At 39.9% G+C, this 18,720-nt stretch overlaps 2 protein-coding genes across 2 annotated transcripts in view; one reads left to right on the plus strand and one right to left on the minus strand.

The window, feature by feature from the left end:
* On the minus strand, nucleotides 1-4,047 carry GON7 (GON7 subunit of KEOPS complex). The gene is made up of 2 exons (XM_074235448.1): nucleotides 3,222-4,047; nucleotides 1-323 (listed from the first exon to the last, which is right to left on the minus strand). The coding sequence occupies exons 1-2, from the start codon at nucleotides 3,430-3,432 to the stop codon at nucleotides 184-186; spliced, it is 351 nt and encodes a 116-aa protein (XP_074091549.1). The 5' UTR covers nucleotides 3,433-4,047; the 3' UTR covers nucleotides 1-183.
* The window catches only part of UBR7 (ubiquitin protein ligase E3 component n-recognin 7), a 37,518-nt gene continuing 22,000 nt past the window's right edge, over nucleotides 3,203-18,720 (plus strand). Inside the window, exons 1-7 of the mRNA XM_074235442.1 lie at nucleotides 3,203-3,948; nucleotides 9,323-9,456; nucleotides 10,010-10,070; nucleotides 11,815-11,910; nucleotides 13,544-13,597; nucleotides 13,806-13,911; nucleotides 18,304-18,524. Of these exons, the coding sequence (XP_074091543.1) occupies nucleotides 3,799-3,948; nucleotides 9,323-9,456; nucleotides 10,010-10,070; nucleotides 11,815-11,910; nucleotides 13,544-13,597; nucleotides 13,806-13,911; nucleotides 18,304-18,524 (822 nt within the window). The 5' untranslated portion in view covers nucleotides 3,203-3,798. The remainder of the gene's footprint in view (nucleotides 3,949-9,322; nucleotides 9,457-10,009; nucleotides 10,071-11,814; nucleotides 11,911-13,543; nucleotides 13,598-13,805; nucleotides 13,912-18,303; nucleotides 18,525-18,720) is intronic.

Here is an 18,720-nt window from a genome sequence, read left to right on the forward strand (position 1 = left end):
TTTTCTCACCCAAGAGAAATGCTTTTATTTTCAAACATTGGTCATATCTTTTTTGTTGACAATACACAGAAGAAACATTTTCCTTTGACAGAATCGCCAAGAAGGTAAAAACAGATGCATTTCCAAAATCAAGGACGAATTTTGCAAGATGTCAATTTATACACTAAATATTTATATCAAGATTTAGCCCAAGTCTTTTACTCCAAAACTACATTCAAGACTATCGTCAAAATGTAAGGGTTTTATCCGTTTTGCAGGTGGTCCAGCTGAGTAAGTTTTGCTATGACTGTTACTTTCTTCATCTTCAGCCTCATCTTCTTCACCTTTTAAAATAACAAATATTTGTTGTATGATAGTACTCTTAAAATTGCTAAAGGGGTTGATAATGAAACTAAAGTAGATAAAATATATAAAGTACTTTTAAAATTATAAAGTCTTTAATAATATAACATAATGGGAATATTACACTTCTGGATTCAAAAACCACACAAACACACACACACATTACTACTTTTGAAACATTAAATATACTTCTTTTAAATTTATGAGGTAAATAATGTAGTGATATCAAATTCTATTTCTTTCTTTATTTTTTTGCTAGGCAATGGGGTTAGTGACTCGCCCAAGATCACACAGCTAGGTAATTAAATGTCTGAGATAGGATTTGAACTCAGATCCTCCTGAGTCCAGGGCCGGTGCTCTATCCACTGCACCTCCCTCCCCCCATTTCTGAATTTTAAAAATGGCTATTCTCTATCATCATGACATTATTAACCTGTTGCTGATAGGGCTTTTTTTCCTTTTTGATCTTTCAATTAGGGTAGTGGTTCTTGCCCTTATGATCAACGAACAGCATACAATTTCAAGTTAGAAATAGAGTTTGAGGTTATAAACCATAGCTGTACCCCACAGGGTTCATAATATAAAAGAAATAGTTTATATATAAGGATGGAAATTACCAACTTGGACAAAGTATCATGTCTGAAGTGAGCAAACCAACCTACAATATTGTTGATTCATTTAGTCTGATTCTTCATGGGGGTTTTTTGACAGAGATACTAAAGTGGTTTACCATTTCCTTCTCTAGCTCATTTTACAGATGAGGAAACTGAAGTAAACAAAGTTAAGTGACTTACCAGGGTCACATAACTAGTAAGTGAGACCAAATTTCAACTAAGAAAGATTCTGAATCTCGATTCAAGCCTGGTATTCTATCCAACTCACCATTGGCTGCCTTAACAATAAGATTACTAAGTATCTTTGAGATCTAAAACTATAAAACTTTACATTTATCCTTCAATAACTTAAATTGCAGTCAAAAAGGGGAGAAGGCTTGCCTGTTGAAAGAAAAATCTCAATCCATATTACTAATCAAAATATACAACTGGAATAAAAGTTTATCTATACATAAAAACAAAAATTTACTTGGCCACATGTTATTCTATAAGCATCCTCATAAAAATGCATGGAAAAAGATCTGGAATTTTAAGCTCTTTCAAGTAGCATAAGTAAATTCAAATTCTAACAGACACAGGATTACATCTACCTAATCAAGTATCTCATTGAATTCAGTTTAAGAATTCAGAGGATAAGGGATATAAATAGGGAAGAGCACCATAATCATTCATGTATATATATACACACACATATATATGTATGTATTTTTTTCTTATTTTTATAAAGCAACAGGGTTAAGTGACTTGCCCATCCCTCATATATTTTAAGTGGTTTATATATGTTATTGTGAAATAATGCTAATAAGTGGTAAAAACTAATATCTAACTAATATACATATATGACCTTACTTGATCCTCACACAACAACCCTCTGATATCCCCCATTTTACAGATAAGAAAACTGAAATTAAGATGGGTGACATAGCAATAAATGTCTGAGAATGGTCTCTAATGTCTGAGGAAGTTAATCAAAACCACCTACTTGATACTAAGCAAATAATAAGTACAGTAGACTGTGGCAATAGGCAAAAGAAATGACCAGACAAATTTAATCAGGGCATTAAGTCAAACCACAAAGGACACTGCCTATATGACATGGGTAAGTAATTTAAGGATTGTGCCTCAGTTTCCATACGTATAAAGCTGAGATATGCAAGGCACCTCTACTTAAATCTTTCTCTTCTAATTCAGTTTTTGTGGATCTGATCCATATTTCTTGAAAGCCACTCTCATAGAGTGCAAGCTCAAGCTGGAAACATTTCAAATAAAGGCATGACAAGGACCCTTTATGGGTGGGTCAGCTTCACTAGGTGCAGAAAAGATTTATCACTGCATGAACTTTTTTTCCACTACAGCAACTTCTAAAACTGTGTATTAGGGCAAGGAAGGATCTGTGTGGGCAGAGAGTCAACATTAACAAAATTACTGATTTTTTTAAAGGTTTTTTTGTTTGTTTTATTTTTAGTATTTTGGTGCTGTTTTGGAAAGAGCCTAGATTGAGAGTCAGAAAACAGGTTTGAATCCTCAGGCTCTGCTACTAAAGCTTGTAACACTTTCCCTAGATAGGGAAGTACTTAGGTGCTCTAAGAATCACCCTGTACAACCTTAGATGCTCCAAAGTAGTTTTGTACAGTGGCGAATGCCCTCATCTGTTTTTTTATTTTTTTTAGGTTTTTTTTGGCAAGGTAAATGGGGTTAAGTGGCTTGCCCAAGCCCAAGGCCACACGGCTAGGTCATTATTAAGTGTCTGAGACTGCATTTGATCCCAGGTCCCCCTGACTCCAGGGCCGGTGCTTTACCCACTGCGCCACCTAGCCGCCCCTCCTCATCTGTTTTAAAAAAGTGGGGAAATTACTTGAACTTTTGACTTCCCAAAGTCGTCCTAAGTTTTTAAGGAAACCTAAAACTCTACATAAATGTTTGCCAATTTTCCTTATTTTTTCAATCATCAGGGTTTTTTTTTTTAAAAGAACTGACAAAAGAAACCCGACTAAATGCAAACGCAACATTGGCTACGTAGGAAAGGCAGGCCTCCCCCCTGCACCCCTCCTCTCTTCGGGGTCCACCAAACCCCGTCTCAGAGGTCAGTAACTGCAGCCCCCCGTCCTTGCGGGGCTCCAGCCGGCGCCGCCCCTCCTTCCCCCCCCGCGGTCTCGGCCCCCCGGCCCTTCGGCCCCCCATTCCCCCCGGCTCCGCGAGCACGCAGGATCCCGCCCCCGCTGTTGCCGGGGAAACAGCGCCGCCGCGTCGGCGGCCATGGCTCACCCTCCGAGGCCGAGAGGGAACCTCCAGCCGCCGCCGGCTCGGGCGCCTCCTTCCCGTCCACGGCGCCGAGCAGCTCAGCCAGCCGCTCCCTCATCCGCGCCAATCCCGACAGCAGGCCCCGGAAGCGACCGGACTCGCTCGGCCCCTCGCAAGTGACTCGGATGCGTTGCCGCTGCCCGTCCCGTCCCACCAACTCTCCCAGCAGCTCCATGACGACCGTTCTTCAAGTACCCGCCACCAGGGCGACCCGGAAGCGGAAGCGAACGCGGCCATCGCCGCCGCGGCAGCCTCCAGGAAGAGGGCGGCGGGGGAGGGTCGGGGAGGAGATAAGGAACTACATTTAAAAAAAAAAAAAGAAGCCTGCGCACTCGGCGCCTCCCGCCTCCCCAGTACTTCCGTTTCCGCGGTCGGCGCCTCCACTCCCCCCTCGCCGGTTACCCGCCTTCGTCTGCCGGCACTCTGATTGGCTTCCGCAGGCGGAGGGGCGGGGTTCCGCCGCCCGCGGCTACTCCCCTCGCGCGTAGTTTTCCCGCCGCCCCCGATGTGGAGTCCCGGGCCTGCCGGCTGACAGTTGAGGATGGCGGGAGCCGAGCGAGGCGGGGGTCGGCCGGCCGAGCAGGAGCCCGTAGTGTCGTTGGTGGATGTGCTGGAGGAGGACGAGGAGCTGGAGAACGAGGCCTGCGCGGTCCTGGGCGGCAGCGACTCGGAGAAGTGCTCCTACTCGCAGGTGGGCGGCTCGGGGCCGAGCCGGGGGGCTCCGGCCCGCTCCCGCGACAGGGCCCCCCCAGCTCCCCGGGGTTGCGGTCGGGTTGGCCCGGCCCTTCCAGAGTCGGGTATAACGTGGGTCCTCGCATTGCCGCCCCGGGCCGTGCCCGGACATCCACCTTCCCTGCCGGAGCCCGCGCCGCCCCCTCCCCCGGTCCTCCGCCCCAGCCCACTCCAGCATCCCCAACGTGCCCTTTTCCCAACGCCTCCTACCTCAACCAGACCTATTCCGTCTCTCCCTTTCCCAGCCCGACTCCCCCATTTCCAGTGCCCCCCCTTCCACATCGTTCCTGGGTAAGAATATACTTCTTTCTCTTTAAAAGACTTTGCTGCCTGTGAAGACCCCCCCGCCTCTCCTTTCTCCTTAGCGAGCATTTACGAAGCCCCCGTAGTCCGAGGGGCAGAAGAAAGGCAAGACAAAACATCCCCCCCGAAGCCCGGCCCGGCCCTGCGCCGAGGACGGCCGCCGGAGCCCGGGATGGGCTGTGCCCCTGCGGCCGAGCGTGGCCTGGGGGCCGTGCGCGCCTCGGAGCTAGCGCACGCCCGAGGAGTGCGGGCCGGGGCCGGGGCCGGGGCCGGAGGGCGGGCCGGGGCCGGGGTCGGGGCCGGAGCCGGGGTCGGGGCCGGAGCCGGAGGGCGGGCCGGGGCCGGGGTCGGGGCCGGGGCCGGGGTCGGGGCCGGAGCCGGAGGGCGGGCCGGGGCCGGGGTCGGGGCCGGAGCCGGAGGGCGGGCCGGGGTCGGGGCCGGAGGGCGGGCCGGGGCCGGGGCCGGGGTCGGGGCCGGAGCCGGAGCCGGAGGGCGGGCCGGGGCCGGGGTCGGGGCCGGAGGGCGGGCCGGGGCCGGGGCCGGGGTCGGGGCCGGAGCCGGAGGGCGGGCCGGGGCCGGGGTCGGGGCCGGAGGGCGGGCCGGGGCCGGGGCCGGGGTCGGGGCCGGAGGGCTGGCCGGGGCCGGGGCCGAGGTCGGGGTCGGGGCCGGAGCCGGAGGGCGGGCCGGGGCCGGGGTCGGGGCCGGGGCCGGAGGGCGGGCCGGGGCCGGAGCCGGAGGGCGGGCCGGGGCCGGGGCCGGGGTCGGGGCCGCAGGGGGCGACTCCTGCAAGCGCCAGAAGCCTCCGGCGCTCTGGGGAGGCCCCGACCCCTTCTTGGCCAGTCCTTCCTCCTTACGACTTCCGTTCCCTGCTTGTGGCACCGTTTATTTGTAGTTTGCCCACCCCGTTCCCTTATTCTTGGTGTCACTCTTTTCTCAAATCCTCCCTCCTTTCTTCTCTTTTCTTGCCCTCTGGCCTCCTCCCTTTCTCCCTCACCTCATAATTTTCTACTCAAATTTTGATTCCAAGTCTTATCCTGGCCCCCCATTACCCTATCCTAGGGAGAGCAAGAATGGATAGAAAATTCTCGGCAAGTAAATATAGAGCCCGTAGTTGGCAATTCTCTGGGATAAAAGGTTCTTGGGCATCCCCTTTCTGAAGTTTAGTGTGTGTGTGTGTGTGTGTGTGTATAAAATATAATGTTTTGTAGAAATGAATCATTTGTTGAAGCTCTGCCTTATCACAGTCCACCTAAAAATATTAGATAATAACTAGGAAAGCAGATTGTGCCCCCCCCCAAAAGATAAAAGAGCATATTGGTCATTGGACAACTGTGCAGAAGACTTAGGGTTAAAAGGGATTCCCATTTACCCTTCTGGAATACTTAAAAATGAAGTAAAGATACTAACTAAGGGAATGAAAATTGGTAGAGATGACTATCCAGGACCAGAAAGCTTAGTGGGATGTGGAGAGAGGGACTTAAAGGCATTATTTGATATGAACTGAGATCATAATACAGCAGCCATTGAGAAATGGGTAAGCTACTGCAGCATTAAATAATAATTCTCAGTATCAAGTTCCCCTTTGTATTTGGAGGTAATAGTTTTTTTTTACGAGGATATAAACTGCAGGCTTTAATATGAATGTATCTATTACCCTTTTATGAAAAGAAGGCACCCTAGGACTGTGCTTAAGTATCTCAAAAGTGATTTTTTTTTTTTAAAAAAATCTTGATTAGCAGCAGGTGGGTAGGCAAAAACCTGTTTGTTTGGTTAAGTTCCTTATTGGTACAGGGAGAGAAGCCATTATTTTTCTGTAAAGTAAATCACCTTTCAAATTTGAATATCTAAATAGATCAAGAATTTTGCAAGATGAAAAAAGGAAGGTTAATTATTTTCACATTCTCGAAAATGCCAACACTGTAAAATGTTGATTAGCCCAAACCCAACTAATATTTAGGTAAATTTATTTTATCATTTCCCAGTTTTGTGAAAGATGTAAATCATAAAGCAAAGTAATACAAAAAAATGTATTTCAAAGGGTCAGCTGGGTGATAGTGGATAGAGAGAGCACTGGGTGCCCCAGGACCATCTGAGTTCAAATATGGCCTCAGACACTTAATAATTACCTAGATGTGTGAACTTGGGCAAGTCATTTAACCCATTGACTGGCCCCCCCCCAAAAAAATTTATTTTAAGCTATATCTGGGGGAAAATATGGATTCTACACCACTCCTTTGCCATCCACATCTATTTCTGTAGTCCTTTATAATCAATTTTGATAATGCAGTGATGATTAGGCATTCAAAGATTCTCAGTCATCAAATAATCATTTATCTTTGACTATAATTTTTTTTTATTTTTTCAATTACTTGGTATGGTAGTTTTTCAACATTCATCCATTTGCAAATTTGTGAGTAACACTTTTCTACCACCATCTCTCTCCTCCCCATGGCAACAGTCAGTCTGATAAAACCTGTAAGTGTACATTTGTGTTTAACATATTTACATATTAGTCATTTTGTGTAAGGAGAAAGAACGAAAACCATGAGATAGGAAGGAGAAACATAGGAAACGTTTTTTAAAAGGTCAACATAATACGCATTCAGATTCTGTGTTTTTTTTTTCCCTCTAAATGTGAATGGCATTTTCCATAGTCAGTCTCAGGGTTGTTCTTGATCTCTGAACTGCTGAAAGTAGCTGCATCCATCATAGTTCATCTCACAGTGGTGTTGTTAACATGTACAATGTTCTCTTGATTCTTCTCCCTTTACTCAGCATCAGTTTATGTAATTTTTTCCATGAAAAGTCTTGACTGTTCATGATTTCTTATAGAACTGTAGTACTCCATAATATTCCTTTATCACAACTTGTTCAGCTGTTCCCCAATTGATGGGCATCCCTCAACCTCTAATTCCATGCCATGCCAAGAACTCCCATGAATATTTTTGAATATAGGAGACTTTTGCAGTTTTTTATGATGGGGGGGGGATATAGGCCTAGTATTGGTATCACGGGGTAGAAGAGAATTAGTTTTATTGCTCTTAGGGAACAGTTGCAGATTGTTCTATTAAATGATTGGATCAGTTTCACAATTGCATCAACATTAATCATTATTCTTCTTTGGCATCTTAGCCAATCTTATAGATATGAGGTGATACCTCATCATTGTTTTAATCTGCATTTCTCTAATAATGATTTGGAGCATTTTTTCATATGATACATATATATATATATAATACATATATATATATATATAAAATTTCTTCATCTGAAAACTGCCTTTTTTATATCCTTTTACCATTTATCAGTTGGGGAATGACTTGTAATCTTATAAATTTGATTCAGTTCTCTATATATTTTGGAAATTAGTCCTTATATCAGAAGCACTTGCTATGAAAATTATTTCCTAGCTTTCTGTTTTCCTTCTAATTTTGGCATTGATTTTATTAGCACAAAACCTTTTTAATTTAATATAATCAAAATTATCCATTTTTCAATTTATAATGTTCTCTATTCTTGTTTGGTCATAAATTTCTCCCCTTTTCATAGATTTGGCAGTATTTCTTGATCTCTTAATTGGTCTTTGATATCATCCTTTCTGTTTAAATCAGGTCCCCATTTTGACCTTATTTTGTTAAAGGACACAAACTATAATTATTAAAGTAGAGCAGTTTCCTAATTCATTTTAGAGATTTTAAAAGAATTGGAACAAATATTTTTTGACACCGCCTTAGTTGACCACAACAACTCATTTTCGGTATAGTTTAGTTAGTAAAATAATATTTTTGAACATTGATTTTACACAGGTATGTTTTAAGACATTGTTCTTTTTTTCTCATGAATTTTTGAACTGGGAGACTGAGCTGGGGCATACAAAATAAAATATGACTGGTACCATAAGACAGTAAATGGTTAAGTACAAGATGAGGAAAAATAGAGAAGTAAATTAGGACTGAAGAAAGATTTTTAGATTGAAGGGGATCAAGGGAAAATTTTACCCCGGAGATAGGATATGGGTTGTACCTTGAAGAATGAATAGAATTTTGATGGGTTGAGACAGGATTTTCTTAAAGCAGTCATAAAAATTTGTAGCATCACACTCTTACGGAACCTGATCATTGTAAAACAAATTTAAATTTAATAAAAGGATAGTTGACTGAAGAAGGAAAAAGTTAGACTATGTGGATAGAAAAATAGACGGGGGCTTAAATGAAAGGTATATTAAAAATCTCAGTACACTGCATGGTACATATATAGCGATCATATGATCATAGAGCAGATGTTAAAAATCTTCAAAAGTCATCTAGATAGGGCAGCTAGGTGGTGCAGTGGATAGAGCACTGGCCCTGAAGTCAGGAGTACCTGAGTTCAAATAAGGCTTCAGACACTTAATAATTACCTAGCTGTGTGGCCTTGGGCATGCTACTTAACCCCATTTGCCTTGTAAAATCCTTAAAAAAAAAAGACATCTAGACTAAACCCTTCATTTTGTAGGTGAGGAAACTGAAGCCAAATTGAAGGAAAATTAGGTGTTATGTCCAAGGCTACATAGGGATCAAGATTTGAACCCAGGTCCTCTTGCTCTAGAGCTTGGGCTCTCTCCCTACATGCTTTCTTTTTTTATTTTTTTTAATAATGTATTTCTTTTTTTTAATTTCATGCAATTTTTAACATGTAGTTTTTAACCAATCATTTTTTGCAAGGTTTGAATTATACATATTTCTCCTTCCCTCCCCCACCCTCCCCTTGGCAGAAAACAATCTGATATAGGCTCTGGATTTATAACATGCTAAACTGTAAGTCCATATTGCTCGTTGCATGCTTTTCCTTTGAACTATACCCTATTGTATGGTACTATTTCATTTTTTTAAAAAACAGACTTCTAAGTTGGTGTGGGAGGATCTTAGCCACAGAGCTTTATGGGTATTGAATCAAATTTCATTTATTATTTAGATCAGAGTGCTTAGTGCATTCTGTACTACTTTTGATTGAATTTGTCTTCATGAGGATTTTCTTTTTCCTCTTTGTAGGGTTCCGTAAAAAGACAAGCATTATATGCCTGCAGTACATGTACCCCAGAAGGGGAAGAACCAGCAGGGATTTGTTTGGCATGCAGTTATGAATGCCATGGAAGTCATAAACTATTTGAGCTATATACAAAAAGGTAAAGTTGTTCAGAGAGCATCAAAATATCTGGATTGGTTCTTAAATATTATGATGAATCCAAAAAGGTAAACTTTGTGTGGGTCTGCCTTCTCAACTGTTTCTCTAAGCCCCCAATTTTTCATTTAAAGTGAATCCTATAGGGGCGGCTGGGTGGTCCAGTGGACAGAGCACCAGCCCTGGAGTCAGAAGTACCTGAGTTCAAATACAGCCTCAGACACTTAATTACCTAGCTGTGTGGCCTTGGGCAAGCAACTTAACCCCATCTGCCTTGTAAAAAGAAACCCCTAAAAAAAACTATCTACTTGGGGTCAGGCAAGTGGTTTTTATCTATAGTATTTTTACTTGATTATGTCCACATTCTTTTTGGCCTCTTTTTCTTTTTTCGGATTCTTCACTTTTTCTCTTTTTACTTTTGTTCAGGGATCAGATCATAGTAACCAGTCCCACTTTCTTAAAAAAAAAAAAAGAATGACTGTAACTTAAGACTTGAACATAAAGAATGAGATTAAAATTTTAAAATCAATTGAAATTACCTTTTTTCTTTATTTCAGAAATTTTCGCTGTGATTGTGGTAATAGCAAGTTTAAAAACCTGGAATGCAAATTACTTCCTGTAAGTAAGATTTTTCAATCATTTAATGAAAAAAAAAATTGAGATTGTATGCTAGAAAGGAAGTTATTTTTTATTTCCCTTAGCAGTGAACTTAATCTGCATAGAATATAATCTCTTTATTACTTATAAGACTAAATGGTAAAGTCATCAAGCTCTACAGTTTACAACAAGATTAAAGAAGCTAAAAAATAGATTGCTACTTAAAGTATTTACTAAAATATATTGCATATCAGATTGAATTTGTTGAATTTATGCTCTGGATCTTTCTAAGAAAAGAGTTCTACTTTAAATTTGAATAAATAGCATCAAAGTGAATGTGGACAAATAACTTTTTAAAATACTTTTCATTATTTTATTGGCTATTCCTGTAGTAAAAGTCCTGTTCAAAACTGATGGTATGAAGGATGACCCTAGGATCTTGATGGTTTCTCCAGTAAATTACACCCTGGAAAGACTTTGGATATGTACTTAGTAAAGAACACTTAGGTCTGTCATCTGAGCATCAGTCTAATTTTGTTTGGAGACAATTATCATCACTGAGTTGGTGAAAGTTTAAGATTACTAAGTAAATTTGTTTGAATAAGAAAAAAAATGGTACCTTTAAAAAAGAAACTAAGGGATATTAAATTAATTATGATTTGATTCTGAAAGGCTTTGGGCTACCTTCCTCTCTGCCTTTTGACTAAGAACAATTAATTTGAAGAAGTAGGACTATTATCTTGACTTTCTGGAACCTCTCATCTAAGTGGGCATTAGATGAGATCTGAAATTTCACAAGAATTTGTCAACTTTTTCAAGTTCAGGTTGATTTCCATTTGTCTATATTGTAAAGTATTCAATTTCCCACATTGGTATTTTGGTTTGTTCTGGGTTTGGTAGATACTTTTGAGTTTCTTGCTTAGGTCTAATGGTTATTCAGTCTGTTAATCTGTTTAGAGGTTGATAATTTATAATAAATTGTTCTATCTTACTGAGCAGTCAGAATTTACACTAATATCTAGAAAGAATAAGAAATTGCTTTTTCCCCTGTATCTTAGATAATAATGTTAATAATGATTGTCCTTCATTTTCAAAGACCATAACATCAGGGAGGTGATGCCATGATAAGTGGGTGAATTGGATTTGAGTTAAGGGGGAGCTGTCTGCCAGGTCACCAGCCTCACTTACTCCTGTAGATTCGTGTGGTCAGATATGAATCAGGACAACTAGAGCTGGCCCTGGATGTGAGGCAGTCAGGGTTAAGTGACTTTGCCCCAAGGTCATATAGCTAATAAAGAGTCAAGTGTCTGAGGCAGGATTCAAATGCCTGTCTTCCAGACTCCAAGGTCAGTGCTCTATCTACTGCTCCACCTAGTTGCTCAAAAAACCTCTCTTTGAAAAGGCTGAACTTTTCTGATTTGAAATTGTCTTAAAACAGAAGTTTCTAATACCCGAACCTGTGAACCTGTAGTCCTTCAAAACCTGACTCTAACCAGATTAAAATGTATTTGGGAAATATTTAACAAAATAACATAGATAATGTTAATATGTGGTTTCCTAAGTCAAAAATATGCAACCTTTGGTATACTTAAACATCTGGTTTTGTAGCTCCTGCTTCTATTTGACATTATTGTCTTAAAGAATAGACTTCCTTTTGAGTAGAAACTTTTGTAATGTCAAGATAATTTTCATGATGTATATCCTTTTTCTGCAGTTAAAGTTAAGATTTTATTGTATATTGAAACTAGTATTATCTTACTTTTAGGAAAAAGGAAAGTTAAATTCAGGGAATAAATATAATGACAACTTTTTTGGACTGTATTGCATTTGTAAGAGACCTTATCCAGATCCTGAAGATGAGGTAAGAAAATTGAGTGTCAAGACTAAGAGTTCACGTCACCTATGGCCTAAGCCCCTTGGATCGTGGGCATACATGATGAAGATTTAGCTTCCTTATGTCTAGACTTTTCTTAAGGACCTAGAATGAATAAAGCAGCCAGGTAATATTGTAAATAGTAGTTATGGCAGTCTAACTTCTAGTACCAAGAACTAGTATCATAGTAGCAACTCTCTGGAAATCAGCTTTCTCATATGAAATGAATGAACTATATGAATTTCTAAGGTACCTTAAAGCTCTTTTTTTTATTTTTATTTTTTAGGTTTTTGCAAGACAAATAGGGTTAAGTGGCTTGCCCAAGGCCACACAGCTAGGTAATTATTAAGTGTCTGAGACCTGATTTGAACCCAGGTACTCCTGACTCCAAGGCCAGTGCTTTATCCACTGCGCCACCTAGCCGCCCCTACCTTAAAGCTCTTAACAAATTTTGCCATTACTTCAGAATCATCTTTGAGCTGAAAGGGTTCACAAAGGAAACTAAGCTGGAGAGAAAAAGTTATTTTCCCAAGGTCATACAGGTCTTTTCATCCTAAATCCATTGTCTTTTCCATTGAGTTTTGCTACTTTTCTCCCCTTAGAGAAGTCAGGGCTTAAGTTTGTAGTTTGGATTTTCTTTAAGACCACAAGGGGGCCCTAGATTCAGGTGTAATAATGTGCCACAGCCCATATCTTTACTGTTTTTACTACTCATCTGGTTGTTTTCCAGTTTTAGTCTGAATAAATATTCTCTTTTCTATTTCTTCTAATTATATTTGGGCTATACTTACTAAATCAAATTATGACTGAATAAATTGAAAGCAGCTCTGTTTGTGTGTGTGTGTGTGTGTGGGTGTGTGTGTGTGTGTGTGTAAATTAAAACCTTAGTTTTATGTGGATTTAAAGAAAGTGTAACAGATGCCTTAAGTGAACCAAGAAGGGAAAAATTAAAGTAATATGGTTCTGTAGAAGATAAAAGGAAAAATGCCTGTTTTTAAAGAAATTTAAAAATTAAAGGACAAATATATATACATATAAATGTAAATATATGCATATAGAATGTTTAGATAGAAGAGAAAAAAAGACATTTAAAAATTAGGTAGCTCTGTATTTTGTAATTCTGTTTATTGCATTTACTGCTGTCCTTTTGGGAGAAGGGGACTTCTGTAAAGAATTTCCAGTGTGAGATCTTCCTGTTGCTTTAGGTCAGCAGTTTATCTGCAGCTTATAAATTCTTAGAGTTACCTCTGAAGCATTATAGAATTAGTGATCCTATAACTCATTCATGTCAGAGAGAAGACTTGAATTCAGATTATCCTGACTCATGGTCTGACTTTTTGACTACTACATTGTACACTTTTGCTGCCTTTACTTTCAAGATTTCAGCATTGATTTTCTGATTCATTTGCATGATACTGTACTATTTATCTCTAACTTCATTACTTTTCTCTTTTTTCATTTAATATTTAAGTTAAAATACACATTTGAAACTAATTGCAGAGAGGCATATAGAGGCCTAATGGAGAGTTCTCAACTAATTGAGAATATAGGTATAGAATGACTTAAAATTTTTCACTGAAGAACTGTGTATCTTTATCACAACACTGCTTTTTTGTGCTAGATTCCAGATGAGATGATTCAATGTGTAGTTTGTGAAGATTGGTTCCATGGAAGGGTGAGGATTGTTTTCTTTTATCTTTTAAAGATAATACTTTAAAACACATGAGGTTTTTTAAAATTAATTTTTTCTTATTTTGTAATGGACATTATAAAAGTTATTGTCCATATTGAATATTCCCAATTCATTACTTTAGTAGTTGCTTAAAAATTAATTATTTGTTGAATAGAAAGTCATTGGAGCATTCTGTTTTATAAATTGACAGCATCTGGGCGCAATTCCTCCTGAGAGTGGGGATTTCCAAGAGATGGTGTGCCAAGCGTGCATGAAACGCTGTTCCTTTTTGTGGGCTTATGCTGCACAGTTAGCAGGTAGATATCTCTATTTTCCATATTCTTAATGTTAACTGAAATAGTCTGCCAATCAAGTTTTCATTTAAGTACGCTGACAGACCCACTACTGCTAGGTGTTATGGAGAATAGACAAAAATAACTGTTATAAAGTTTGGTTTGTGCACCACTGGTAAATGGATTTTGGTGAAGAACATAGCTTTAGCTGTGTCATGTAGAATATCATCAGCTCAGTAGACATCAGAAAATGCTTTGTTTAAAGCTGGAGAATACTCAAACCTTTCTGCTCTCATATTACCCATCAGTACTGTCATTCCTTCTTTTGTTGTTAGTGTCCCTTCTTTCTTATTTTTTATTTATTTTTATTTATTTTCATATTTTAGGTTTTTTTTGCAAGGCAATGGGGTTAAGTGGCTTGCCCAAGGCCACACAGCTAGTAATTATTACTAAGTGTCTGAGGCCGGATTTGAACTCTAGTACTCCTGACTCCAGGGCCGGCGCTCGATCCATTGTGCCACCTAGCTGCCCCAGTATCCCTTCTTTTTAATCCTTATCACTATCACCATAAACTTAAAAGTGCTTTATACCAGAATTGCTGCAGTCAGTTCCTGCCTGGTTACACTGTTGCTAGTCTCACCTGTAAATAAGATGGCTAAAACAGGGTCAGATCCATCTTTTTAAGATTCCACTCACTCTCCTGCTTAAAAATCTTTAATGTCAGAGGAATAAAATTCATACTACTTGGCTATAATCTTAGTCCAGTTTTCTCTTTCAAATGCCACTTCCACTGCTTTCCCAGACTTTGCAGTTGCAGCACTCTGAGACTCCTGGAAGCCACTCTGTGTGGTCCAGTGGGAGAAATACCAAACCTAGAATCAGGAACCCTGGAGTCAGAACCAACAGACATATTTTTGTGGGATCTTGGGCACCAAATCACTGCCTCACTATGTCTTCGTTTCCTCATCTGTAAAATGAGCGGGTTGGATTAAATAGTGACCAAGTATCTGTAACTATGCTTTTAGCAGAGCCAGAATTATGAAATAGAAGGTTTCCAATTTTAAATCCCATTCTTTTTTCTGCTTATGGAGCTCCTGGGTCAAGGACATGAACCCTCATACCCCGAATTTCTCCTTACCTTACTGTCTGGAGCTGTTTGACCTCCATTGTCACTTTAAAACTCTCTTTGGATACAAAATTCTTAACCTGAGAGAGAGACTTTTTGAATACTTGACATCCAACAAGTGATGAGCCTATGGAAAAACATATTAGCAATTCAAAAGTTGGTTCTTTTTCTTTATCAATCCTTACCCCTCTAATAACAATCCGCTATAGTAGGATCTTTTGAATTTTTTTTCTGGTCCTTTGATAGATGATAATAATCTTAATAGCTAACATTTTGTTTGCAAAGCACTCATAATATTACTCATTTGATGTTGCAACAATCCTGTGAAATATATTATTATCCTCATTTTGGTGAGGAAACTGAGACAGACAAAGGTGAAATGACTTGGCCAGGGATCACACAGCTTATAAGTGTCTCAGACCAGAGTTGAACTTAGATCTTCCTGATTCCAACCAAGGCCTGCCTCCAAAGACACACTATCTGCCCAACCTTGGAGAAATTATTTAATTTCTCCATGCCCAGGCAATTCTCTGAGACTCAGTCAATAAATATTAGGTACCTGTTATGCACAAAAAGAGGCAAAAGCTGCCCTTGAGCTCGTCCATTGGGGATGGCAACATGCAAGCTATATACAACTTAAATAAAAAGTAATTAACAGAAGGAAGGCGCTAGAATTAAGAAGCCTTGGGGAATACTGCTGTAAAAGATGGAATTTTTAGTTGGGAATAAAAAGAAGCTGGAGAGGTCAAAAGAGGGGAACAAAGGAGAGAGAGAACAATCCAGGCATGGGGGACAGTCAGAAAAAAATATCCAGGACGGAGAGATAGAGAATCTTGTCCACAGAACATCCTGGAGGATGGAAGAGTATGGACATGTCTGGGAGTAAAGGTGTAAGAAGATTAGAAAGAAAGTAGTGGTAAGTTATAAAGGGCTTTGAATGCTAAACAGAGCTTTTTGTATTTGATTCTGGAGGCAATAGGGAGCCACTGGAGTGATGGGTGAGGTGGGGGTGTGTGTGACATGATTATACCTGTGCTTTCTGCTAATCACTTTAGTGCCTGGAGAATAAATGAGTAGGGAGAAACTTGGGGCAGGCCAGTAGATTATCAGGCTATTGAAGTAATGCAGGCATGAGGTGATGAGGGGCTGATACAGAGTGGTAGCTGGATCAGAGGAGAGAAAAGTGGGGGAAGAGTATTCAAGAGATGTTGCAAAGATGGAACTGACAGACTTAGACAACAACTTGAATGAGACCCCCTGAAGAAGCAAGAAGATGGTAGGAAGATTTCTCCAGTAGAATGGTGAGATTACTGTAAACTAAGGATGAATTGCTAATCTGTATTGGTAAGAATTTTCCTACCAGGAGTTCTTTAAAATACTTTAAAAGATTGACATAAACATTGATTTGAGTAGTAGAAAATGTTTTTTACAAATAAAAGTAAAATATCATGTGAAAATTAGCAGTTTTGAGATCTTTTAGAGAAAAAGGACCAGAGGAAAACCATTTATTTCAATATTCTAAAGGGATGAGCCTTATAATCCCTCTGAGGTCAGGTTCAGCCCTATGGTTTTCACATAAATATTACATTTGACTTTACTATTCCTTTTACTGTATCTCTCTCTTGATAGTCAGGTAATGCTGGACTTGCTATGAAATGCCATACTTTGTTATATTAACCTCTGATCTGATGATGACTTCATTCCCTGAACCTCCTCACATACTTCTCCTGAGCTCAAGTTGTTTATAAGAGATATTAGGGGTGTGCTGGCTAATGTTTAATAATGAGGTGAGGAGGAGAGGGGAAATGTATGCGCAAATACTTTTAAGTTTAATCTGTATTAACAGTTTTAAAAGTTTAGACAATAAACAAAACTTAATCAAGACTTGATTTGTAACAATGTTCACACTGAAAATTTAATAACCAACTCTTGCAAGCCCTTTAGAACTAGCTCCAGCACACTCCAGCTAATAATTGTCTCCCAGTATTGTTTCTCTGTGGGAAGCTTAACCTTGATATCCTTAGCTCAGAGATGAAACTAGGAGTAGGGGAGAAGTTGTTGAAGAGAGGTAGATTTCTACACAGTCAAATCTTAAAATGGAATGGGCTGTTCAAGGTGAGAGTAGGGGTTATTTGGTGGGTTCTTCACTGGATATCTTCAAGTGAAGTTTGTATGACCCCTTTAAGGGTTCTCAGATTTGAGTTAGATCATATGTCCTCTGAGGTCCTTTAAAATTCTTAAGTTCTGTACATAAGCCTCCACATCTCAAGTGCAATAATCTGCAGCCCCAACACTTGAAATGTCCTGCTCTCTTATCTCTACCTCTCTTAAGAGATGTCTGTCCTTCAGGTCTCAACTGAAATCCTAGTTGTTCCATGAAATCTTTTCTCATTCCCTCAAAACCATAATGGCTTACTGCCTATAACACTCATTTGAAAAGGGGTGTGTCCTACTATGCAAAGAACTCATGATTTGGAATCAGTAGACCTAGATTCACATGCATCCCAGATGCTTAGTAGCTATGTGATACTGGTCAAGCCAATTAAACTCTTGAGAGACTCATTTTTCTTCATCTGTAAAATTGAGATAGTGCTATTTTGTGCTACCTACCTCAAAGGGTTGATTTGAACAAAATATTTTGCAAACCTTAAAGCCCCAAAATAATAATGTAAATTATCCTAGGCTATTTTGAATTATTATATTTTTATGTGAAGATCTTCTACCTTTCTAAACAAATTAGGAATTATTTTGAAGGCAGGGAATTCTTTCCCTTTTGTAGCATCCCATAGTACTTAATATAAAACCTAGCACCCAATAAATGCTTGGTGGGCATTGATCAAAGAAACTCCCCAATTCTGTTTTTTTTAAGTTGTGTCCTATACTTCATGATCCTATTTGGAGTTTTCTTGGCAAAGATACCGGAGTGGTTTGCCATTTCCCTCCCTAGCTCATTTTTACAGGTGAGAAAATTAGGCAAACAGGCTTAAGTGACTTGCCAGGGTCACATGGCTAGTAAGTAAGTGTCTAAGGCCAGATGTGAACTCATAAAGATGTCTTCCAAACTCTGGACTGGCAACTATCCACTGAAGCACTTGACTGTCCGAAAAAACCCATGCCTATTGGATTGAAAGCTAGGTTATTACCTAAAAGTGTGGGAATTAGTTATTAGTTTTATTTCTGTCATCTCCCTCTGATGTGTAGTCTTCTCTCTTTCTAAGCACAGCAAGTAATCTTGTCACATAAGGCAGAAGAATTTTTATCTGACAAATATATGGATAATTATTTCCTAGTACCTACAGTCACCAAAATAATAACTGCTGAAGATGATGCAGTGCTGAATGTGGATGGAACTGAAGACCAGAAAATTATTAAGGCTGAAAATGGAGCAAATACTCATGAAAATATTCCTGAAGAGAGTGTCCTAGAAAAAGAAAAAGATATCAGAGAGGAGAATGAAACAGAGCAAGTTGATGAACCATCTACCAGCTCTGGTTCTGAATCTGATCTACAAGTAAGAATCATATTAATGCTAGATAGGGTATTGTGGGCTATGAAAAAGTCAAAGCTTAAGCTAAGTAAATTTAATTTTATGCAAATATAAAATCTTGTATGGACTAACTTGATATAGAAAGTAAATATATTATAATAAAATTAATATAATTAAAATATAATTTAATAATTATTCAATTATATCTATAATGATTTAA

This window comes from Macrotis lagotis, chromosome 4 (assembly GCF_037893015.1).
Source record: "Macrotis lagotis isolate mMagLag1 chromosome 4, bilby.v1.9.chrom.fasta, whole genome shotgun sequence".
Lineage (NCBI taxonomy): Eukaryota > Metazoa > Chordata > Mammalia > Peramelemorphia > Peramelidae > Macrotis > Macrotis lagotis.

Coding starts and splice junctions, on each gene's coding strand:
- GON7 (XM_074235448.1), bottom strand. CDS start 3,432: ATGGAGCTGCTGGGAGAGTTGGTGGGACGGGACGGGCAGCGGCAACGC. Junction 324..3,221: donor TTCCCTCTCGGCCTCGGAGG/GTGAGCCATGGC, acceptor TTATTTTAAAAG/GTGAAGAAGATGAGGCTGAA.